This window comes from Pantherophis guttatus, chromosome 13 (genome assembly GCF_059756535.1).
Source record: "Pantherophis guttatus breed Tessera chromosome 13, ASM5975653v1, whole genome shotgun sequence".
Taxonomy (NCBI): domain Eukaryota; kingdom Metazoa; phylum Chordata; class Lepidosauria; order Squamata; family Colubridae; genus Pantherophis; species Pantherophis guttatus.
In genome coordinates this window covers 21,255,001-21,281,423 of record NC_142075.1, presented here as the reverse complement: position 1 = coordinate 21,281,423, position 26,423 = coordinate 21,255,001, and the positions used below count along the sequence as shown (strand labels likewise).

The 26,423-nt window shown below is 41.9% G+C and overlaps 1 protein-coding gene across 5 annotated transcripts in view; it reads right to left on the bottom strand.

Annotated features, from left to right (window-relative positions):
• NEO1 (neogenin 1) overlaps positions 1-17,584 on the bottom strand; it is a 61,517-nt gene extending 43,933 nt beyond the window's left edge. For 2 of the 5 annotated variants that reach the window (XM_034432567.3, XM_034432568.3), the window contains exon 1: positions 16,801-17,495. In XM_034432567.3, the coding sequence (XP_034288458.2) occupies positions 16,801-16,942 (142 nt within the window). In that variant the 5' untranslated portion in view covers positions 16,943-17,495. Of the gene's footprint in view, positions 1-16,800 lie in introns of all 5 variants that reach the window. The other 3 variants (XM_034432571.3, XM_087878265.1, XM_034432572.3) reach the window with 3 other exon arrangements.
• Between the last annotated feature and the right edge of the window lie 8,839 nt (positions 17,585-26,423).

The window sequence follows — 26,423 nt, the reverse complement described above, 5'->3', positions numbered from 1 at the left end:
CAAATATTTATGTCCACTATTTTCTTTGTTGATTAGCATTCTAGCACTTGCCACATAACTCTGCATGTAGTGTTTGCTTTGCCTGCTTTCTTCTTTTCGTACTGCAGCCATGGAAAAAAAAAAATCTCCATTGAAGATGCATTAATTCCTAAACATAGAAAATGAACATCACATGAATAATGAATTAGAAATTTTTGCTACATGTCAGCAGCTTTGTAGGAGGAAGCAATATTTATGAAGTCCCTTAGGACAATAAGAAGTTAAAAATGGAAAAGAAACACACACTAACATTAATGCCGCAAGAAAAAAAGTTTGAGAATTAGTAGTAACATACCAGGGAGAGGGAGAAATATATTATACAGGCACATTTAGAAACAAACTACAGATGTTGTGTAATCAATATAGCTTAAAATACATTCCCCCACACTAAATGAAGCTCCAGAAGATACAATCTATAACAGGAGAGTGAGGATAGGGCAACATATGGTTTTACTCAGTGCTTTGGGGGAAAATCCATTACAATACGGGTCCTATCTATTTCCCCTTCGCACTTGTTGCAGCTACCGTCAGTTCTGTCTCTGCAGAAGCCAGAGAACTGAACCTTCATATACATAAGAGGACAATATGGTCACCATGCTTTGCAGGAAGAAGAACTTGCATGAAAATTGAAGGCTAACAAGTGTAAGAGTAGTAGGGAGGAAGAGGGCAAGCAAGGAAAGGAATTGAGGGGTGAGGGGCTTCAATCTACCTTCACCTGCAATTTCAAATGCATTAAAATGGCCAAGTGATAAAAAAAAAACTTGCTTTCTTCTTTCCAACGATCTTGGTGAGGTAGAGAATGCTGGAATGCGGTTGGGTATGATGGAGGGAGGGGATGAGGTAGCCTTGAGAGAGAAAAAGATGTTCAATCCTGATCTATGTGACGCAGGGACATCAATCACTAGATGATAGCCTGGAACAGGAGAATAGGGGGCCATCAAACCCGCGCAACTAACAAATTCCAAGCCTTCTAAGTTAGAAAGCTAGGCCATCCGTCATCATAGTCATAATGCTGAAGCGGCAGTTCCCGATGGGTGGAGTAAATAAGATGGTATGAAGAAATCAATACTAACATAATTCCTTCATCCTATAATTATTTTTGCAATCCCTATGAAAACATTTCCAAACGTTGAACAACATTCAGATAAACAAGGAAAATTGAAACATTAGATTTGTTCTTCCAGTACTGTAAAGAATGAATTTGCAGCACTATGAAGTCCAGGAACTTTGGCTTATTTTACCAGTAAGTATTTTATAATTTGCCAATGAATCAAAGCCTTTTCAAAACAGATATTTCCACTCCACATGTATCCAATTAGGCTTAAAAATAGTTCAACAAAAAGTTGTTTGACCTAAAATTATGATGTAATTGCTTCCAAACTGACCCACGTTTTTAGTAACAATAGCTACTGAACTCAAAGAAACTTTGACTTCATATTTCCCAAAAAGATTGTGCTCATGTGGGAAAGGATTTTCTTTTGCCATTAATTCTCTCTATCAGGAGAAATATGGGCAGTTAACTATCGACATTCTAAAGAAACATGCAGTACTCAGAACCCCCTAAAACCACATCAACAATAAATGAAGAAGCAGTTTGCTATTGATGTTCTATAGTAGACAAAAAAAAAAGATGGGTAAATCATAAAATAGACAGGATATACCTATAGAAGGCCTCTTAAGATCTTTTAAAATCCCATTGTCCCTGTGGAATATCTATAGTCTTTTTAAAAAGTCTATGGAGATTCTCAGTCATCCAGGTCATGGTTGTCCCAAAGGTGCTTTTTTCAAGAGGCAACTGGGCTTTCCGTTTTTTCTTTGAAGATGTTTCCCTTCTGAACGTATAGTCTTTTAAAAGCTCCTATAACCATGATGGCGAACCTATGGCACACGTGCCAGAAGTGGCACACAGAGCCATCTCTCTGGGCACGCGAGCCGTCGCCCGTTGCTCTTCCAGGTTCCGGCGTGCCGACCAGCTGGTTTTCACACTTGGTGCCGAAAAGGTTCGCCAACACTGTCCTATAAGAACCATGGGATATTTGAGGAACTTACTCTTCCCAATTATGTCAACTTGTCCCATAAGGTCTAGCAGGAAGGGTCAAGAGTCCAGGTGTTGACTTTAGGGAGAGCCATCTGGTGGGGCCCAGGAATACAGCCTCTTCTGGAGTTGCATCCACTCCTTGGAGCTTCAATCCCCCGGAAATTAGATTGGACCTCATCAGCCTTTTACAAGACATCAAAGACATGGCTATGGGACCAGCCTTGGGATCCAGATTTGTGTGTGAGCATCTGTGAGGGCTGTGCTGAGTTGTGTTGTATTTTTAATCTCAGCTATGGGTTTCTTGATTGTTTTGTTTTTAATTATTGTTAGCTTCTGAGGGAGGGAGGGAGGGAGGGAGGAAGGAAAGGAAAGGTTTCTCCTCCAAGTTAAACTCTTACAACTGGGAGGGGGGGAGAGAATTGCTGTATTTGCATGCATGTTTTGTTGACAAGTAAAATATTTTGATTGATTAGAATTAAAATGGTCAGAATTGCTTATAACAAATAGTTATAAAATAGGGTGGCATTAAAGAGGTAGCAATAGGACATGATAACCTTGTTGCACGCTGTTGCTGCTTCCTTAATTGAAATGCCTATTCTTTCTAGGGCTATATGGCTACTATGCAACTTCAGGAAAAAGTGCAGCTTTTAAGGAGCCACCAACAAATACAATGAGTGAAATTATATTTAAGTTATAATACTTCTAGGAATTCATTTATTAGCATTTTAGGTAAACATACTGATATGAATAGGATTGTCCAAATAGGGTGCTTGTCTTCCTAAATGTCAACTTATGATTAAAACAATTTATAAACAATATATATACATGAGAGCCATTCCATTCAAAGCTGTTAAGGAGCACTGCATGCCAACAATCAATCTCTATTCAAATGATAATTAAAAGACTAATAAAGTTAAATTTTCTGAAGTCAAAATCACTGTAGAAAAAGGCTCTCATAATAATCAATCAACCCAAAATTATGGGTTTCTTTTTTTTTACACAGCAGTATTTGCCAGAGAAACCTTGTGCCCTTTTCATAAAGACAAAGCAAAAGCAGAAATCCTCATTTCCTAATTATTTCCTAGTTATTTTACAATTACTTCCTTTCAGGAAGCTTATGCAGTCTGACTAGCTCCAACACTAATAATCTTCTTCAGAACTAAGCGATAGCCTAGGACTCCTAGAGTAGAAACAATGACAAATATGGAGTTCTGTGTTGAACAGCACAGCTTTCATTTTGGGAAAAGAGCTTTACCGGGAATCCTATGACTCTCATCCCTAACAAATCCAGATCTCCACAAATATAAGTAACGACCTAAAGTATTTGACAACTCCATTGAAAATTATAACTGCAAGGGGCTGGAAAGCACCAAGAGATTTCCCAAGCAGGAATATACAAGCAAATGACCCAATTTATCTGTAAAGTATTTGCTTGTGTTTAAGTATACTTGATGCACGAAATTCAGCTTCTACCCACTCAATGCTCAGAGGGCATATGTAGATTGTGGCAGTTATCGTAGCCAATGAGGTTTATCCAAGACACAATTATAGCTAATTGAAACCTTGAGAATGTGGTGAATTGGTAGTAGCTGATGGCAAAAAGACAGAAAAAACAAGGAAGTTCAGCTGCTTTTTGGGAAAAGCATGTTTGGGACAACCATGACCTGGATGATTGAGAATCTCAACTTTCCATTTCTCTTTTGCACCTTTTTACCTCTCAGAAGAGAGACGAAGCTCCAGCTCTTTCAATGTTACATCCCTGGGGGAACGAGGGAATTGCAACATAAGGTAGACAAAGAGGGGACAAAAGAGAACTTAGCTAATTTAAAGGAACTCAACATTCCTGGGTTAGGTGGATGACCCTGTCTCTATGGGTCCTAAAGAATCAGTGGAGCTAATCACAGAACCATTCTTGGAAATTTTGAAACCTTCCGGACAACTGCTGAAGCTTCAGCGGACTGGACAAGAACGAATGTCATCCCATCTTCAAAAGGAGGAGGACTTGGAAAATTATCAGCTTCTTTGCTGTGTTACAAAATCCTAGTGTAGAGGTGTATTTCTTGACTGCTGGTTCCTTTATTTAAAAGGCAGAACCTATCCATTACTTCAGTATCTTAAAAGGTAGCCCTCGACTTACAACTGTTCCTTTAGTGAACATTTGAAGTTACAACAGCACTGAAAAAGTGATTTATGACTGTTTTTCACACTTACAACCGTTGCAGCGTCCCCATGGTCATGTGATCAAAATTCAGATGCTTGGCAATTGACTCATATTTGTGATGGGTGCAGTATCCCAAGGTCGTGTGATCCCCTTTTGCAAACTTCTGAAAGTCAATGGGGGAAGCCAGATTCACTTAACGTTACGAACTGAACCACTGCAGCAGCGATTCACTTAACAATTATGGCAAGAAAGGTCCACTTAACAACTGTCTCGTTTAGCAACATAAATTTTGGGCTCAATTGAAAGTTGAGGGATACCTATACTATTAATTCTAAGGCTGACTGCTATCCTTGTTGTTATTAGTTTGCTGTTCTTTATATTTAATTTAAGTCCCATTTTTTCCCCACTATGATCCCCGGTTATATATTAGCTGGATTAGCAAGAATGAAGGAGGAGGTGGATATAAATATCACTGTAAACCATTTATAAATGGTGACCTAGAAACCTGAAATTATTACCAGCCCTATTTTGACAAATGTACTTCAGCAGTATATCTTATGTATAGGATTAATTTAAATAAGCTGACTTTCTAAAAATTGCACTAATTAGATTTGTATTGCACTCTTTGAACATGTTCATATGTTATGATGGAAGCTTCTTGTCACAGCAGTTTTTTTCTTTTAAGGCAACTTCCTAAGCTATTATTATCATCACCACCATAATCTAATATGGGAGATGAAGGTTACTGATTAATTAAATACTGACAGAACAAGGATCCATGAGTTATAGCTTGGTGTAATAACCAGCATTTACTTATGCTTATCATTGTTTGATTTTTGTTAAGTCTCTACAAAGGGGGACTCTGTTTCTAACAATTTTATTTCTTATTTCTTAACAGTTTTATCCCACATTTTCTCTAAGGTGTTTAGAGCAACATACAATCTCCACTCTTTTTCCCCCTCTTACTGACATACATGAAGCTGAAATACAGTGACTGATCCAGAATCCCACATCAACTTCATGATGGAAGAAATTCAATCTAAGTGTACATGTTTTAATCACAATATTTAGCCATTGTCATGCACTAGTGTGTGGAATACTATGTTCCCTCTGCAAATTAAGAGTGGCAAGCCACTACAGCTCTTGGATCCCAATTGTCTTATTAACACAGGATGCTATTTACAATAAAATAGCTGCACATTTCCATTTAGTTTTGCATACAACCACTGTTTTCTGTCCCTGCTGTGGACACAGATCCTTAAATACTGTTCAACAAGAAGGCAAAAGTACCCAAGCATTACTTGGGTGGATTTTCCATTTTATATACAGTATGTGGGCAGACACACATTAGGATTGTAATTCTCTATTCACTTCTTGGAAAGTTAAGACTTACAGAACCCAGAATCCTAATTTTTAAGTCTTATTATAAAAGAATAAGCAAGCATTCATAGTAATAATTGAAAAAGTCTACTAACAAAAAGAAGACTATTTAGACAAGGTAACATTTTACAAATATTTCATTTAATAGGTTTTTTTTTTTAAAGGACTGTTTTAAGGAATACTTTTTTCGAAACTGAGAGAACACTGAGTGTTTTGTTTGAGCCTGCCAAGAGCCATACACCAAAATCAGACTTTCTCCCCCCTAAAGTACACAATCTTAGTTCACATCACACAAGCTTCCTTGTTCCTGCTTAAGTGCTCTCTTCTGTGAAGCAAGGCTTTATATGCCTGTGGTGGAAAAAGCCCACTGGTTTATTTCTCTTTCAAAATGTATGCAGTTAATTAAAGTGTAAAGTAATACCTGTTTTGAAAGTTTGGCACGGAGGAGTGACATGTTCTTTTAAACTGAGAATGTGTCAAAATGAGGTCAATTTGTGCTCAGGAGTCATGTAAACGTTTCGTTTTGGAATTCCTGCACATTTTTTAAAAGGCTAGGAGAATTAGTTTGGTTATTATAAGTTCATCGATTTCTTTCTTCAGTTTTAAACTATTAGTCTAATGGTCCAAAAATGCAATGACTGGATTTTCCTTTCCATTTATTTTTCCTCCTTAAGAGAATGCCCTCTTTATTTTTACTCAGACAATCCAAAAAAGATTCAAACAATAAAACAATTCATTTTAAAAAAGAAATCCAGGGTGCAAATAGAAGTTGTACAGCCTCTACTGAGATTCTCAAGAGTCATTTAGGAAAGAGTAACTTTTTGGAGCTTCCCAATGACACTCACTCATGTAATTTTGCTGAGACTACAGCACTGCTGCATATTTTGCCTACTTGAACCTAAGGAACGTGTAACCCAGGGTGAGCAATCTGTGGCCTTCACCCCTTAAGTAATTCTTGGTCTAATCTTTTATGGCCCTCAATTAATTTCAAGAGCCCTTTGAAGAAAATCAATTCACCTTGGGTAGGAGCAATCTGTCAAGGAAGGATGGACAAAGGTATCAGAAAGAGAGAGGGGAATATTGTAACTTCACTGTCACACTCCAGCCTTATTTATTGCTGATTGAGTTCCCCATTCATTACTGACATGCAGTTCCTACAGATTATTTCCAAATAAATATGAAACTTGACAGAAAAAAAGTTTCCCATTATATACATTTTCCTACAGATCTTCCAATCATAAGGTCGTGTTCAGCAAAAGCAATACTATATGTTAATAGCCACTTTCATTTCCTAAAGTATGCTAAGGAAATACATCTCTGCACACTCCCTTTAAAACATTTAAATGTATTATGAAAGATGTGCATCAAATATTTTTATTTCATTTTCTAGATTATCTCCCCAAAAAGGATATATTATTTCTAATAACTGTTATGACGTGTATATTATTAATACATTAAATACATTTCCAACTGCATTACACTACACAATGGGCTCCAGTGATGATAAATGTATTCATTATTTGAAGAAAGTTTCCTTCATACGTGCAAGTTTACTTAAACATTTGTTGATCAATATTCTGTGGAAGGACTATAGAGCAGCAATAGAGCTTGTACTTCATACACACACACACACACACACACACACACACATATGTATATATATATACACAAGCACCTTAAATAAAGAACTTACATTATTCTTACATTCAGCCTGAGGGTTTTTTTTCAAATAATTATTTTAAATCACTACAAGATGTTTCAAAATTATACTTACAAAATGCACTATTTACACAAGGTAAAGACTGTAAAACTATATTCCACAATGAATGAATTATTTTCCAAAGTATACTTTGCCTTATTATACCCTTATAAGTGAATTATAAAAATTCTGTAAGTAAACTCTGGCCAAGACACTAAATCCACTAAAGAAATTCAGATTAAGCATCTAATCTACAGACAATTTCAAAATTGTATATAGTATAGAAATTTACAGAATCACTGCATTTGACATATCACAAATCAAGCACATTTTTCCAAAGGTTTTAAAAGTGATTGAATTATAATGATACCAACAAGAACCACCAATTGTCCTCAGATGCATTATCAACTGATAACTCAACAATACTATATCTGAGTTATCTACTGAAATTCCTCACAGACAAGCAGCAAAGCTTAGTACAGCTTTTGGCAATTTGTATTTAAGTAGCACACTAGATCTCAGTCTTCCTCAGTATTTTATCAACACATGGGACACTATAGCTTGATTCACACATTCTAAATAAACCAACACTGGCTGGATAGAAAGAAAACTTTTGAAGACTCAGTCAGAAGTACAATATCTGGAATCATCAGCATGCTGGGATATTTTGCCCATCACATCAATTTTTTTTTAAATTGATTTGTAATTGATTGATTTTAAAAGAAATCTATTTTATATTTACCTAACTTGCCACTGATAGTGACCTTATCACTCCTCTGAGATAAGAACCATACAAAATCTTCTTTGGGCTTTAAAGTGTCTGACCAAATTCCTAGGTGACTAAATTCCTGCTTATTGGGCTAGTCAGGGAAAGTTCTCTAGGAAGGCACAGCCAAAGTACATTAACAAAGAAGATGCAAAAGCTAGAAAGATAATAAGGCATAACAAGTAAAAATGAAGAGCTATTAAATAAATAAATAAGTGCTATTTTAATTAGGACTTTGAAGTCTCATAATGAGATACATCACACTGCAATTCAATTAAAACACATTGTGTGTTTTCGAATAATCTACAAGCTACTTTCTAACTTGATTAGTTTACTAAAATACAATGTAAATATATATACATGCTCACTCAAAAATACACAGGATGCTAGACAGATTTTCATTAGCTTGCAAATCATATTATGAGTGTTACTAATGTTATTTTTGCAAAGTACAGCTTGGAAACATTTAAAAATAATAAATATCTCACTCTCCATCTCTAAGCAATGCAATGTGCAATAAAGTATCACCTAGAAGCAGAAAGATACAAGCCCTTCAACCTCACTCTTCTCTCAGTGACCCACGTGCATTGGAGATAAGTTACCACTAGTTCAAAATTGACACTTAAAAAATTAGCCAATCCTTTTCATAGCTCTATGCAGGCATTCACTCTGATACACCAACAGTTCTTAGTTAACTTATTTTCTGTGGGAAATAAATATCAAATTGTTCAATATCGATAGTGCTGATTATTATGGAAGGTTATAATATATTATTATTTACTTATTCATTTCAGAGGCAAGGACAGAAAGTAGTTGAGTTTCACTGTAGAAATAAATTTAGGATTAAATTGGGAAAGAAACAGCCACTCCATGTATGGCTTTTCTTTTATGCAAGGAGAATAGAAGTTGATAGATAACCTCTTCAGAGAATCCTGTGTCAGGTATTCTTGAGCCTCTGGCCAATGTGTTACTGTACACTTATCATAAAGTTATTAATGAATAATTTGTTTCAAGGAAATTAAAGAAGACATTTATTATCTTCTTAATATTTTAATGTTATAGCATGTGTATTTACATATATATTCTACTATTGTAAAGTAAAGCCAATCAAATTGGACATTGGTCTTACCTGATACATCCTTTCTCAGCAAGAGGAAACGGCAATCAGAGTGGGGGAGACGCTCTGTCTAGGCGTATGACCGAGTCTGTCAATCAAAGGCTCCGCCCTCCTGGGCCACCCCAGTTCTTCGGCGAGGGCGAAGGTACAGACTCATGAGACATGTCTTCCTGAAATGAGAAAGAATTAGACACCACCCACCCAGCCCACCACTGGACTGGATACCGAAGGGCGGGGCTGACTGCCATTTCCTCTTGCTGAGAAAGGACATATCAGGTAAGACCAACGTCCATTCTCCAGCTTGGAGGGAAACGGCAATCAGAGTGGGGACATACCAAAGCTCGATGTCCACCAGGGCGGGTGAAGTCCGGGCCCGGTGCTCCTCAAGCTTGATGGACCGACTGGAGGACCCTTCTGCCAAACGACGCGTCGGACAAAGCGAAGGAGTCAACTCTGTAATGTCTGACGAAGGGACTTATGCTCGTCCAGGTGGCGGCCCTGCAGACTTCCTCGAGGGACACCTGGATAGACCAGGCAGCGGAAATGGAGGCGCTTCTTGTTGAATGAGCCATGATATGGCATGGAACAGGAGAGTCCGAGTGGCGGTAGGCCAGAGCGATAGTGGCCCTGATCCAATGACCCAAAGTTGGCCCCGACACACGAGAACCAATAGAGGCAGGGTGGAAAGCTACGAATAGCGCCTCTGTCTTGCGATGAGAAGCCGTCCGGGCTATGTAGATCTTAAGTGGCCTTCTCCATGGCCTTATGCCTTCTCTGTTCCTCACGAGAAGAAATGGAGGAGGAGGAAGGTGCTGTGGCTTTCTTGGCCCTGGATTTCTTGGGCAGAGGGGGCAAGGCCGCAGAAGATCCCTCTAAGGGATCACTATCATGGTGGTGTCTGGGAGATGAGGCGATGGGCGCTCTGGCACTTGGCCGCCTGGCGTCTGCCATTTTGAGCCCTTGTTAGACGCGGCCGAGCAGTGAGAGGAAAGTCGGATTTTACCGTTCTGAAGCCACCGATCACAGTAGGAAGCGCCGAACAGCCGATGTTTGCGGCGCTGAGGCAAGAGCCGCTAGCCCTCCAGCTATAAATGTGGCAGCGGAGGTTCGGCGAGCAGCCGCTCCAGCCGATGCAAGCTGCTAGGTGAAGACCTTTTACACGCAGCGAACTCCCTGAACGCGGGGAGTGCTCCAGCTGACAGGCGCTGAGAAGCCTGCAGCGAGAATCTACCAGCCAGTAGATTTGAAGCGATCCTGGCCAAGTTAGGTGTAAAAAACGGCCGAAAAAGCGTTGAAAGGAGTCGTCAGATGAAGACAAGTCCTGTCAGCATAGACCGAGTCGAAGAACTGGGGTGGCCTGGGAGGGCGGAGCCTTTGATTGACATACTCGGTCATACGCCTAGACAGAGCGTCTCCCCCACTCTGACTGCCGTTTCCCTCCAAGCTGGAGAATAGTATGGTCATAAAAAAAGCATGATAATGAGTTCTTTGAACGGGTAATCAATGTTTAAGCAGTAGTACAGCTGAAAAAGTTTAGGTACCACATGACTTTTAATCAATAAGTATAAACCAAGGATCATTGTTATTATTGCTGTTCACCCATAATTTCTGTAATTATTGATTCCTAATATTTTAATTACATGATTGCTTATATTGTATTGTTGCAAACTGCTGTGACCCAATTGGCTGATTGATAGACAAATATAATAAATGAACTGATAAATTCCTGATGAAATCTGCTATCACATTTTGGATATTTTTGTTTATTATCTCCATCCACAATTTCCTACTTTAGGCATCAAGTTCTGTTTCCTCTGTTCTCCATCAGAATCACAAAGGGATAAATCTCAGTATATAATTGGCCATTGCCTTCATAAAGCTCGTACATTACATCGCTGCTTTGATAGCTGGGAAAGCTGGGCCTCTCACACACCCATATTCTCCCTCATAAGGTATATTCTTCTTCACTGGCAGTTCAGCAGTGCTGCATCAGACATTTTGACTGTGGAACCATTAACACAGGAAACCCTCAAGGGTCTGCAAGTATCCATTTATATACTTTTGATTAGCAGATTTCAGACATGATGGACAAAGTCTGCCTGGTCATTGTATGCTTCTGCATAAAATCCCATACCTAATTATGCATGTGTAAAATACTATAACTCTGGGAGACCTGGAGGAAAGGAAGACTTGGTGTGCTATGGTCCATGGGATCACAAAGAGTCGGACACAATTTAGTGACTAAACAACAGCAACAAAATACACATGCTAAAAAATCCATTCTTATCCATGCATAACATTTCATTTAGATTTAATAAGATTCTGTTTTAATGCATAACTCTTCATACCTTGTTAAAACAAAAGATTACTATGTGAAAAAAACAAAGCTAGTAATCTGGACACCAAGTTCTACCACAGTTAAAATGCTGTCCATACTTTTTAACCTTCTCTCAGTGGGGATCAATGGGTGGAGAGACACAGGTGTCACCATCAAGCAAGTGATGCAAAGTCATAATGAAAAATAATTCAAATATGTAATTCATGATTAGTTAGCTTATAATTGAGCAGATGGTTGGGAACCAGTTCAATGATAAACTAGCTAAGTGTCAATCTGACACCAAAGAATAATGGAGAATTCTCACATTTTCTCCAAAGAAAGCATTATGTGAAAATAGGTCACTGACTCAAAATAATCAAATCTGAATCTGAATTATATGTTATCTGAAACAACATAATTTGAATTATGTTAAATAGAGCACTGAACTGGATAGACTAGTTCCTCAAACTAACATAGCATTTACAAATTTCTGGAGAAATACATTGCCCTTCTTAATCAAGCTACATTAACTTTCCATATACCCATTGTTTTGCTAATGGATATACAGGTAGTCCTTGATTTACAACAGTTCATTTAGTGACCATTCAAAGTTACAACAGCACTGGAAAAAGTGACACATGACCATTTTTCAGAGTTACCACCTTTGTTGCATCCCCACGGGCATGTGATGAATATTCAGATGTTTGGCAACTGGTTCATACTTATGACCATTGATCTGTCCCAAGGTCATATGATCCCCTTGTGACTTTCTGACGAGCAAAGTCAATGGGGGAACCAGAGTCACTTAAGAACTGTGTGACTAACTTATCAACTGCAGTGATTCACTTAATAACTGTGGCAAGTAAGGTCGTAAAATGGGGCAAAACTCAGTTAATGAATGTCTCATTTAACAACAGAAATTTTGGGATCAATAGTGGTCATAAATCGAGGACTACCTGTATACAAAGCCAGGTTTTGTAATAGATTATGAAGGAACAGCAAAACCTGGAGCTTTTTTCTTTTTTCATAAAGTTCTGAGCCACTCATCACAACAATGGCCCCAAGAGAAGCCATTTAGTCTCCTTTCATGTAGGAATGGATGCCTCTACTGACCCCAATTTCTGTTCCTTTATCTACATAGTTTCACCCGGCATTGGGACCCAGCATTGTGCAACTGATTTTCTGAAGCAGAAGTGCTCTAGTTGTTCACTTCAGCTCTATTCCATAACTCCATCTATCTCAGTCCCTATCTGTCTTATTTCCGCTATCACAATGGCAACAATCACAGTAATAGTGAGGTGTAGATATTATTTCACATATTCCTCACCTTCATCTATTGAGACTACAACAGTTTAATGGAGGGAAGGGAGGAGCTAGGATTCCCTTTCATTCAAGGAAACTCCATAATACTACAGTATAATTTTCCCATCTTGCTCTTTGATGATAGCAGCAATTCGAACATGAAGGAACATTATAAAAATCAGTAACTTTGTTGAAAAACACAATGTTTCAATAATGTATAGTGGTAGGATTTTTTTTGTAGGAGGGAAAGGTTTTTTTATACTATTTCACCATCTCACAAATTTTGTCTTATGACAGTTGCCTTGTGAGATGCTACAGAATCATGGTTATCTGTTTTGAATGACTCATTGGCAATTCTCAAGGGAACAATTTAGAGATGAAGCCATTGTACCTACCCCACTCTGTTAGTTGCTACTATTCATTACCTCTATCCTAGTGAATTTTTGCATAGGATTACTGGGACGGTTGCACATACCCACACCACATTCTGCATAACATGGCCATTTTCAAAGACAGAATTGGTTTATTATCTATTTATCTTTATACCTTTTATCTTGATTATGTTGATATCCTACTGCAATCCAAAGACTTTTGGCAGCTTTCATTATAAAAAAAATTGAAATACCCACAATACATAAAACATAAAAAGTTAAATAAACCATAAAATCATAAATCAATAAATTTTTGTCAACTATTACAAAAACAAAGGCAAAACATAAACATGAGAATAAAAGATGGCACAAGTCATGAACTCGGCTGGAAAGCTCTCCAACATCCTTCTAAAAAATCATCAGGGAGAAAGCTAGTCTGATCTCTCTTGGGAAAAGTCCTTGACTTACAACCATTCATTTAGTGACTGTTTGAAGTTACAATGGCCCTGAAACAAGAGGCTTATATAACCTGTCCTCGCACTTATGACAATTGTAGCATCCCTATGGTCACATGACCAAAATTCGGGCACTTGGCAACCAGCATGAATTTACAATGGGTCTCAGAGCCACGTGATTTCCTTTTGGGCCTTCCATAACCTCCTTCTGACAAGCAAAGTCAATATGGGAATCTGGATTCGCTTAATGGCTTTGTGATTCACTTAACAACTGCAACGGTTTGCTTAACGATCATGGCAAAAAGGTTCTAAAAACAGGCACGACTCACTTAACAACCACCTTACTTAGCAATGGAAATTCTGATCCCAATTGTGGTTGTAAATCAAGGACTACCTGAATTCTAAAACACTTGAAAAGTAGTGCTTCCTGACTTCAGCTCCTTTCACCTCCTTGGAAGTGCAGAATCCCAAGGAGTTTCTATTTAAATGCTCTGGTGTATTGGGCCAATTCAGATTGGTGGAGACTGCCCTATAGGCACTAAATCTGGAGTCACTAGTTCTAAATCTACCTTGAGTACTTATCACCAGAAGCCCTTCATGGAATATCAGAGATGGAAACTTTCAATGCACAATTACAATCTAAAAAGGTTGTTTTCTTTACAGTATCCCTTCTTATAATCATTGTTAGTTTTATGTTCCCAGCCACACAAAGAAATTTAGTTGCAGAATAGCACATAAACAAAATAAAAAAATGAAACATTTCAAGTACTAAGTTCTAAGTCACTCTCCAAAGATGTAAACATTCAAAGAACACACCCAAACATTTATGACTGACTTTTCAAACTACAGTATCAGTAGCCACAATTACTGCCATGTCAGGACTTTTGCATGCCAGTCATCTAAACTCACCTCAAATGCACAAGGATGCTAAACTCAAATATATACCATACTTCAAAACTGTGAGTAAGGTAAAGATCATAAGGCATAAAACCAGCACGTAGTTTTAATAGGTATTATTTATTACCATTCAGAATTTCAGCCTTCTCCAACATGTTGCCCTCTAAATGTTTTGGACTACAACTGGCATCATCCTCAGGCAGCATGTTTAGAGTGGTAATTAAACCAACTGGAAGGTATGAAATAGCTGAAATAAGAGCCATTTGCAGTTTACATGCCTTTTCTCAGCATTATTCTGATTTCAATTTGAGGTAACTTCTCAGCTAAATGATAAAGAAATGTACTCCAATCAACATTCTCTTTGTGTGTACACATTTACCCCCACTCCCCCAAAATATACACTGCCAATTCATTTTTTTTCAATTTCAGAATGTACCATAACTACAAGATACGCCAGAAATACTACAGGTACCGAAAAACTGAGATCACTACAGATATAATACACTGAAAAACAAAACCCATGCCAGATATAGTAAGTACCTTGATGTGTAATGTCAAAAAGACAAGCATAACCATTTGAGGCTGTTTTAGACATTCCTGACCAGATTGAATCTGCTTTTATCTGTCTTGGTATCAGCTCTCCTTAACTGCATTGTAAGAACCCAGCCTCTTGTAGTGCAGGATAAAGGTGCACACATTTTTAATTTCCAGCATTTTAAATCTAAAATGTTGCAGGTTCCAAACACGTTGCACCTCCCTAATGCGGGGCTGCAACTTACACATTTAATTAACTTTACTTTCCATCTGTGACACACAAAAAGCCATTTACGTGGGCAGCTCGCTAATTGCTAACCCCAGCTTCCCATCCTGCCCAGGTTTGTAGAAGTAAACAAGCCCAGGATCACACTACACACCCCACAAGATTGAAGGCTTAGGTCTGCACGCCACTGCACCTGACATAACTTGGGGATAATGCCTGCACCGGCATCACGCATCAGATAAAAAAAAAACCACACACACACACTGACTGCAGAAAGCCAAGCAGGTGAAGGGGAGGGGGATTCCCCCCTAAAGAATACCACCAGGTTTCCCCTTACCCTTTGCCTACCACCTCAAAAAGAGCTGCACTCATCCAATGCGATGGATGGCGCGTGGGGAGAGGAGGGGTATTCGCTGATGAATGACCAACCAAAGACGCACTTCTGCAGGGGCTCTCCCTCCTTCCTTCTTACTCCACAGCCATAGTAGTAGTAGTAGTAGTCACCATCATCATAGTAAATGGCAGGAGCAACTGTCTATTATGGAGAGGCGCAGTGGCCTCTGCTGGCACAGCAAACCCTTCAAATCCTTGTGAAACACCTCGGGATGGGACTCTTACAAGTGGAGGCAACCTGTGCGGGCTTTTTTTTTTTTTTCCTGGGGGGTGGGTGGGTGGGAGAGAGAGAGGAAAACTGGAGGGAATGCCAAAAGAGAGAAAGAGAAAGAAGGCTGGAGGGATGAAAGGAAGGGGGGAAAAAAAGCACTGTCTTTCCATCCTTTTCTGTCCATTTTTCGGGCTGGGGGTGGTGGGAGACAGAGAGACACCCCCTCCCCCCTCTTTGCAGCCCATCTCAGCCACACATCCCCCCCCCCCCACCACCACCACCATTGGCCAAGTCTCTCTGGTGGTAGTGGTGGCTGACAAAAGACCCCACACCAGCCCCCCACCCCCACCCACACCCACACACTCACACCCACACATTCACCCACCCACACACTCAAGAGACCCACAAACACCCCCAACCCACGCAGAGGGACCGAGAGTCCTCTGCCTTGGGAAGCGAAGGTGGGGGGGGGGGGGAGAGAGAAGAAGAAGGAGAAAGGGAAAGAGAAAGAAAGAGAAATAGAGAGAAAGAGGGGGGGAAAAGGAGGGATCCCCTCAGCCTGCTGTTGCTTCAGCTGCTGCTTCCCCAGCCGAGACCGGCGCCTGAGGGGCTCCTTGGCGGCATATCCCGGCTCCCCGGCCGGGGGTCCCTTTTGGAGGGGAGGGGAGGGAAGGGGGGGGATTCCGCGCGGGGCGTCCGTGTGTACATGTGTGTGCGCGTGTAAGCATGTGTGTAAGTGTGTAAACCATGCCAAGGAGACCCTCCGTCTCTTCCCCGCCGCCCCCCCTCCACAAACGCCCCCCCCACTCCCGGTTTCAGCAGCTGAGGCGACGGCGGCGAACCCCCCCCTCCTCCTCCTCCTCCTCCTCCCCAACCGGCCGGGGTTGGACTCACCTGCGGGCGAGAGGTGCTGCTGAGGCGGCGCGGCGGCGGCGGCGGCAGCAGCGGAGGAGTCGGGGCGCTGCCCGCCGAGCAGGGCGACCCACAGCGAGCCGAGCAGTAGGAGCCGCCGCCGCCAGGCGCCCCGCGCCGCCATCGCTCGCTTTTCCCCCTCACGCCAGCGGCCGGGCAACGCAAGAGGGGGCGCGGCGGCAGCGGCAACGGCAGCGCTTCGCCTCTGAGGGGGAGGAAAGAAGGAAGGAAGAAAAGCCGAGCGGCGGCTGAGGAAAAAAGAAAAAAAAAAAAAGCTCTGCCGGAAAGGGGGGGGGAGGCCGTGAGGGGAGGGGGGGTCACTCCATGGCGGGCCGGTCCCGCCGCTTCGGAGCCTCCTCTTTTTTTTTTTCTTTTTTTTTTTCTCTTCTCTCCCCTCACGAGAGTCGCGCCGACAGCGGCGGCGGCGGCAGGAGGAGCAACAGCCTGGCGCGCGCTCCCGCTCCGGGCCTGCGTGCGTGCGTGCGTGAGGCGCGCGCTCCCGTCTTTCTTACACACACACACACACACACACACACCCCACCTCACTCCCTGATTCTCCTCAGGCTCCCAACCGCCGTCTTTCGCCCGTTGGCCGGCCGCGCAGGCGCGCCAGCCTTTCCATTGATCTGCCCCTCTCTCTCTCTCTCTCTCTCTCTCTTTCTCTCGCGTGCGCGCGCGACTGAATGTGTGTGTGTCAGGGAGGGAGGGAGCGCGCGCTGAGCTGACAGAATTCCAAAGGAAGGGGGAGGGGCCGCCGGCCCGGCAGGAGCCCGAGGAAGCCCCAAGGAGGCGTGTCCGACGGCGCGCACGCGCGAGGGCTCGCCCCAGCCGCGGCAGGAGATGCGCGACCCCCGCCACCTCCTCTCTCTCTCTCTCTCTCTCTCTCTCTCTCTCCCCCCCCCCGCCGTTCGTGTCTCACGGACATTCCCGAACTCCGCCCCGAGGAGTGACGGAAGGCAGCGGCAAGGAAAACCCGGCGAGCGGGAGAATTCCAAAGAGGAGGAGGAGCAGCAGCAGCAGCAGCAGCGAAGGAATCGATTGCATTTAAAGAGACGGGACGGGACGGGGAAGCGGGACTGAGGGAAAACCCGTCCTGGCTTTTCGGGGACGGGCGGGGGGGACGGATAGGAAAGGGGTCCCTCGGGGGTTAAGGAAGGGAGTTTGGGGATGAAAAGCTGCACCTTGTGCCATTTTTTTAAAAAAATATATTTTTATTGAACATATTTCATCATTTTATATCACATTTACAATATTTACTGTGCTCCAGGATCAATAATACTCATATATACATAACAGTTACATTCCTTATTCTTCATTTATTTATTTATTTATTTATTTATTTATTTATTTATTTATTTATTTATTTATTTATTTATTTAATCAAATTTCTATACCGCTCTACTCCTGAAGGACTCAGGGCGGTGAACAGCCAAGATAAAATACAGATAATACAAATATTAAAAATCCCTTAAAATTATTAAATATTTTGGCCGAAACACAGATTAAAACCTTTAAGTATATATATATATATATACATATACATTGTTTCTTGTCCTGCCTTCAGGGGCTTTGGGAAATTTAATTTTTTTTAAATTTTGATTTATATGCCGCCCTTCTCCGGAGACTCGGGGTGGCTTACAATGTGCTAAGCAATAGCCTTCATCCTTTTGTATATTTATACAAAGTCAGCTTATTGCCCCCACAAACTGGGTCCTCAATTTACCTACCTTAGAAAGGATGGAAAGCTGAGTCAACCTTGAGCCTGGCGAGATTCGAACCTGCAGCAATTGCAGGCAGCTGAATGTTAATAACAGGCTATTAGTCTGCTGCGCCACCAGGCTATATACCATTCTTATAGGACCAACCTCCCCCATCGCATTCAATGACTGGACCCTAAGCAGGATAACAAGCAATTCTCCGTTTGCAACCATCAATGGGAGCAGAATTTCTATTGATGAGCCAGTGGCACCCAATTTTGCCAACTTGGTTTTTTTTTCCTACAGCTAAAACTAAAGTAAAATCACTGCGGCTGTGAATCCGTTGTTAACTTGAACGGTGAACTTTGCTGGTTGGAAGCTTGTCTGGGAAGGGTTGCAAATGGGTATCCTACAACCCCGGGGATGCTGCAATCGCCATAATACGGTTGCCAAATGCCTAGATTTTAATCACGTGACCGTGGGAATGCTGGGATGGTTGCAAGTGGGAGGAACAGTTGCAAGTCGCTTTTTTTCAGGGCCGTTGTGATTTTGGTCACTAAAAGAATGTTTGTAAGTCAAGGACTACTTGTATCGATAAGTTGAAGGGAAGTCTAGACAAGATTGGCAAAGATGCTGCAAGGATTTGAGAACTTGTCCCTTGGAGGACAAATTGAAGGAAGGATCTGTCTGCAGAAAAGAAAGACTGAAGAAACGTGATACTCTGTTACGGTACATAAAAGGATGCTACAGACCAGGGGTCTCCAACCTTTGGCAACTTTTAAGACTTGTGGACTTCAACTCCCAGAGTTGAAGTCCACAAGTTGAACTCTGGCAGTTGAAGTCCACAAGTCTTAAAAGTCACCAAAAGTTGGAGACCCCTGCTACAGACAGAGAAGTTGGCCATTCGTTTCCCAGGCAGGCTAGACCCAAAAATAATGAGTAAAAGTTGCAATTGCTAGATGTCACATAAACATAAGGAAAATCTTCTTGATGGTAAGATCTGTATACAGCAGATCAGTGTGTACTTACACAAATTTGTAGGGAATGGATAGTCGAGAGAAAAGGAGGGGTGACATGATAGCAGAATTCCAGTATTTGAGGGGCTGCCACAAAAAAAAGAGGGGTGTCAACTGATCGAATCTCGCCAAGGCTCAAGGTTGACTCAGCCTTCCATCCTTTCTAAGGTAGGTAAATTGAGGACCCAGTTGTGGGGGCAATAAGATGACTTTGTATAAAATATACAAAAGGATGAAGGCTATTGCTGAGCACATTGTAAGCCGCCCTGAGTCTCCGGAGAAGGGCGGCATATAAATCAAAATTTAAAAAAAAAATTAAATTTCCCAAAGCCCCTGAAGGCAGGACAAGAAACAATGGATGGAAACTAATCAAGGAGAGAAGCAACCTGGAATGAAGGAGAAACTTCCTAACTATGAGAACAATTAATCAGTGGAACAACTTGCCTTCAGAAGTTGTGGGTGCTTCAAAATTGGAGGTTTTTAAGAAGAGATTGGACAATCGTTTGTCTGAAATGGTATAGGGTCTCCTGCATGAGCAATGAATTGGACCAAAAGATCTCCAAGATCCCTTCCAGCTTTATTCCGATTGATTGAATGATGGATGGATGGATGGATTGATTGATTTGGTTCAGTTCTCCATTTCTGGATGCTTTCAAGAAACAGAACAATTGCCTTCTTTTGAGGGCAGTTTAAGTAGTTTTCCGGCAGATTGATGAGGCATGGATGACAGGATCCGGAGTCCCTCCTCTTTCAGTTTCACAACTTGACTCTTGGTGGCCTCCCACATCTCACCCAAACCTCCATTTCTAAGCTGGGACATTTATCCCAAGCGTGCACTGAATGTTCCTGCAGCAGACAGAGAGCTAAAATTACACCCACACCCTACAAAGAGCCTAGAGGAGATCTGTTAATGTCGGCTTGCGAAAAAGTTTGGTGCACGAAAAACAAATCTATCAACACGCGATTACCATGCAGAATCTCCGTTCCCTCTAAGCAAACTGGAACAGTTCCATGAATTTTACCTGCAATTTACAGAAGACAGCACTGGGTGCCTGCGTTGTAATCTGTATACCGAGGAATATTCATTGAAGCGGAGGGGGAAAAATATTGAAAGAAAAACTGAAATGCCCAGGCGTACCAAATAAGGGTTTGGTACTCTTTTATTTTTAGGATATCAGCAATGGGTCAAGCATGCAAAACTAAATGACCATTCCCATTCATTACTTTGGCGTAGTTTGGCACAAAAACGCTTGCATTTGGCCCCCCAAACGCCCATCGTTCATAACAGGCCCAGATTTTTAAATTATTTAAAACTCGTTTCCCTGGTTATCTTGGCAGGCAACCACTTTATCCAAGTGCATGCCATGAATATTTTAAGGTTCTCTCTTTCTGAGATGTTTTTGAAATGTCTGCTTTGGTTTTATTTTATTTTTATTTATTTTTATTTATTTTTAAATCCACCCATTTCCCTGTTTTCAGACCATCTTATCCTGCCTTAGTGAATCTGGAAGGAGTTCAACACCGGGGAGAGGGGTTTACTCAATGCTTGAGCCCAGACCAGCCGTGGTGCCCCCAATTCAACTGGGGCCAGAGCTAAGAGCCGTATTGCTTTCAGAGGCTGAACTTTGCCAAGCTCCAATCAGTTTCCCACAGCTATTTAAAAACTACGGGCAGATCTCCACTGCGGAAACTCAAGGGCTTCCCACCCAGATCCATCTGGCCGAACACTCAAAATGCCTTTTTTAAAAAAAAATAGTTTATAATATACAATTAAAAAAAAACACAAAGGAAAATAGGAGGATAATAAAGTAGGGGGAAAGGGAAGGGAAAGGTGTAGGGAAAAGGGAGAAGCCACATTGCAGTGATTCGCTTAATGAACCGCGGCCAAAAAGAAAAAAAAAAAAGGCCATAAAATTGTGTCAGACAGAAAGAGGGAAGGGAAGCTGCCTGTTCTTGCAGGGCTGGAGAGCCAGGAGAGAAACAGGTCTTGGTGATGGGAGAATCTTTGGTTGATAGGAGAAGAACAGAAGAAGCAAAGCAGCTCTCCCATCCCATGGGAGGCCTTCCCAGTTTTCCAAGCGATGATCCACGCACCCCATTTTCCCTGCCCTACTTTTCTTGCCATGGAAAGAAAAACAAGAGAAGAGAGATCCATGGACTGAAGTCCAGATCCCTTCCTTCCTTCTTCCCCTCCTCTCCCCTCTCCTTTCCTTCCTTCCTTTTCCTTCCCTTCCCTATCTCCCACTTTTCCTTCCTTCCTTTCTTCCTCCTTCCCTTCCCTCTTTCCTATCTCCCTCCCTCTTTTCCTTCCTTCCTTCCTTCCTCCCTCCCTCCCATCCTTCCTTTCCTTCCTTCTTTTCCTCCCCTCCCCTCCTCTCCTTTCCTATCTCCCTCTTTCTTTCCTCCCTCCCTCCCTCCCTCCTTCCTTCCTTCCCGTCCCATCCCCTCCCCTCCCCTTCCATCTCCCTTTCATATCTCCCTCCCTCTTTTCTTCCCTCCCTCCCTCCCTTCCCATCCCATCCCCTCCCATCCCCTTTCATATCTCCCTCCCTCTTTTCTTTCCTTCCTTCCTTCCTTCCTTCCTTCCTTCCTTCCTTCCTTCCTTCCTTCCTCCCTCTCTTCCAATTCCTACCATGGCCCAAACCCTCTTCTCCCTCACTGTCCAGCCTGAACAAGGATTAGAGGCCCAACAATCTGGTAAACTGGCTTGCTTCCAGCCACCCCTCCACCCCACCCCACCCCTGATTTAAAGTAGGACCCAGAGCAGCCCATACCCGAATCTGCTCCTGTTTTTCCGCCATATGCTTCTTTTCATCCCAGTGGCTTCGTTTAGAAGAGACGGTGCTGAATGGAGAAGGTGCCTTGTTGATTCTGTGCAAATTAGCTTTCAACAAGTACCTTCTGATTGAAGCCAGGTCGGTGTTTATTTTAATTTTTTTTTTAAAAAAAAATCTGGCTGCGACCAACGACTTCAAGACAAAAGGGAAGTTATCCCCCCCCCTTTTAAAAAATCGACTAGTCATGAGAAAGCTACTAGTCAACGCCAGTGGAGTTAATCCCAGTGACCAGCTCAACAAAGGGTCCCTGTGCCATGAAACTGAAGGCAAAGAGGGGAACCCATCGCAAAACGAACGGCTTGTGAGAACTTGTTTCGCTGAAGTGGGTGGATTCTGTCCAAAACGGATTGGCAACTTCTGAAACAGCCAACTTGTTGTGTGCCCAGCGAGTCTGAAGGCGTCCATATGCACACAGTCGGGAAATGCAGAATGAGTCTCCTGGAACAAAAAAAAAAAAAAGAGAGAAAAGAAAAGAAAAGAAAAAAGAAAAAAAAGAAAAGAGAAAAGAAAAGAAAAAAGAAAAGAAAAGAAAAGAAAATAGAAAAAGGAAAAGAAGTAGAGACTGAGAAAGGAGGAGGAGAATGCTGCCTTTCTTCTTGTTTGGTAATTACACAGATTTCCTACACAATCAAAATCGCTTCTTTTCACCAGCCACGCTCACCACAAGCGCATTTGGATTCCCGGTGCTGAATCTCATTTTGTGTCGTTTTTGCAAAACCAAGGAAAACCAGCCGAGATATTTTCCTTCCTTTACAAAGCCTCGGAAATATAAGATTGGGTTGATTATATAAAAAACAAAACCCAGCTAAATAACACTGTGTCAGCGTTCTTCTCGCAGTTTTCTTGCGTGTTCGGTTTCCCTGATTATTTCTAATTCTTTCTTTTAGAAATGGTGGTTGTTTAATTTGGGTCTCTCTCTCTCTCTCTCTCTCTCTCTCTCTCTCTCTCTCTCTCTCTCTCTCTCTCTCTCTCTCTCTTTTTCTCTCTCTCTCTCTCTTTTTTTTTCCTCTCTCCTTTAGATCATGAATTATATCGCCCTGAGGCCCAGATGGTCTGGTATTAGTAGTTGTGAGATATCCTCTTCCCCAGGGCATTCAGATATGAAAGGGAGATAGATGAGATGATACCACTGGCTCTTATATGCAGCTAGCCAAGAAAACATTTTGCTATAATAAGAATTTGTCTGAGCAAATGAAAATAATTGCTGTCCTTCCCTTTCTCTTCCCTCCAAAGCTCCATCTACAGGTAGCCCTTAAAATTTCACCAGAATTCTCTCTTCTTACATTCAATTCTTCTAAGAATTGAACAGTGGTGAAATTCAATTTTCTTTTTACTACCCGCTCTGTGGGTGTGGCTTGGTGGGCGTTGTGTGGGTTGGTGGGAGTGGCTTGGTGGGCGTGGCAGGGGAAGGATACTGCAAAATCCCCATTCCCTCCCAACTCCTGGGGGAAGGATATTGCAAAATCTCCATTCCCACCCCACTCTGGGGGCCAGCCAGAGGTGGCATTTGCCGGTTCTCCGAACTACTCAAAATTTCCGAATACCGGTTCTCCAGAACCTGTCAGAACCTGCTGGATTTCACCCCTGGAATTGAATGTAAGTTGACGGGCGAAAATCAGAATAAATATTCTACCCAGTGCTCATTGGGAAGCAAAACCTGTGACGCTCCCTAGGCATCGCTTTTTGTATCAATGTACGTCTCCCTTTAAAAACGTCAATTTTCCCTACCTGGCCCACCTTGCTTTCACACTCCCAAATATGCAGTTTTTCTTGCCATCCGGTTTATGCTTCTTCCCGTGTTTTCTGCAGCCATGGTAATCCTCGTCACGTCTCATTGCAACCTCGCAAGGCGAGATTTTAATTCTGAACGTTGAATTATTATTATTAGTGTGTGTGTGTGTGTGTGTGTGTGTGTGTGTGTGTGTGTGTGTGTCTGTGGTTGTGCACGCACATGCAAAACATCTCACATGCTGACTATTTTCAGAACTGGCCTTGTTGGGACTGCGCAAGTATTTCCTTTTCACAAATCTACAGTGAAGCTGTCATTAAAAGTACAGGCATATGTGCGTCTGTTGTTTGAAATTAATGCCGATTCAGCCAAAGACTATTATCTCCTTGCCTATACGCATACACCCATGTACACACACACAAACACACACAAGACATCGCTGAAACAATTTACACTGTTTGTCCTGGAAAACAATAGACTCCAAAATTAAAATGAGATTTTCATTGTAGTAGATTTGTAACACAGCAGCTTGCTTATCCGCTCAACGGTTCTGCCAAGCGCCCAAGCTGTTTAGCAACTAAAGATTTGCAAAGTGCAATCAGGTGTTCCACCTGCTAGATGAAGACAAGGTTCAACTTCATCATTTGTTACAAAATGATGGGAGAAATACCTCCTGCCCAGTCACATAGATACAGCCAGTGGAGGAATTCAGCTGGTTCTGTCCGGTTCGGGAAAACCGGTAGCGGCGACTGTGGGAGGCTCCGCCCACCCGCCTGGATGTAACGTGCGACGACTGCACATCCACGCACACTCACATTTGCGAACCTGGTAGGGAAGGTAAGTGAATCCCACCTCTGGATACAGCCATGGACCACCATAAATTCCTCTGATTCTCCAGTTTCCTCTTATTTCCAATTGTTGGAAGTAATATCCATCTGGTTCAGTTCCAAGCCAGGAGAAAGGCACTGGAGACAAAATGGAGGCTGGAGGCTGATTGGAAAGATGGTTTAATGATGAACCAGAACCACCAAGCACATGTGATTCTGGGTAGCTGCCCACATAGAGTTGAGAGTGAGGGGGTTTGTTTTATACCGTCTCTTGGGCTTTGAATTTGAGCTTCCTGTTCCTGTGCAAGAGCATGTATTTTATTGGCTGTTGTCAGACTCCCATGAGGCCATGTAGGGGGGTCATATTTGTCTGAGCTAAGTTTGGTTGAAGTTTGGACTGCTGGGGCAATGAAGGGGCTTTGGGCAATTCCTATTGTGGTTGAGGGCTAATCCTACCTTTGTTCAGACCTTGCCTATTTATTTATTTATTTATTTTTATTTATTATTGAATTTGTATACCGCCCTACTCCCGAAGGACCTATGAATAGAGCTACCTAGACTCTTGGCTTCTTCCAATAAGCTCTTTATCTCTTAAGTGCTGACATTGAATTTGGAATACGCTGAGAATGAGTTCATTTTCAGCTGTTTTAATAAAATCTGTTTGTTTTTTGGGAACTGTTTTGTATTTAATATTAACTACGTGGGCCTGGGTCACAACATTCTTTTGGGATTTTCTAAGAGTACTTTCCCCTTCCCTTCCCATTTCAATATTTAACTTTAGCAGAGCTGGCCATGCTTGACTTTTTCTCCCATTCCCTGCCCTTCTCTCCTTTCCCATCATTTCCACCTCTGTACAGTCTCCAGGGGGAACTTGAGGCCTTCAGCCCCAAAGCTTTGCAAGACACATGCGACAAAGAGCCAACGCGCAAAGTGCCTGGGGCCAGGTTGCTGTGACCCACAGCATGTCAGATAAGGCCTCTGGGAATAACCGTAACAGCAGCATTTACGGTATCATTAGTGGTCAAGAAATCCGCAATTAACTTTGATTTAAATACTATAGTAGACATCTTGCTCAAGCAAAGCACTAGGATTCCCTGTTGGCTTTGCAGCCAACTGGGCTCTGAACTAAAGCAGATACTTCTTTCTTTCTTTCTTTCTTTCTTTCTTTCTTTCTTTCTTTCTTTCTTTCTTTCTTTCTTTCTTTCTTTCCTTCCTTCCCTCCTTCCTTCCTTCCTTCCTTCCTTTCCTTTCTTTCTCTCCCTCCCTCCCTCCCTCCCTCCCTCCTCCTTTCTTTCTTCCCTCCTCCCCTCCTACCTTCCTCCCAAGGTTTTTTTTGGAAAACAGTTGTGCCTCCTTATCATTCCCTCATTTCTTCTTTTACTCCCTCCCTTCTTTCCTTTTTCCAAGGGCTCCAATTACAATCGGGACAACACATTATTATTATTATTATTATTATTATTATTATTATTATTATTATTATTTCTTGCATCAGGCAAGAT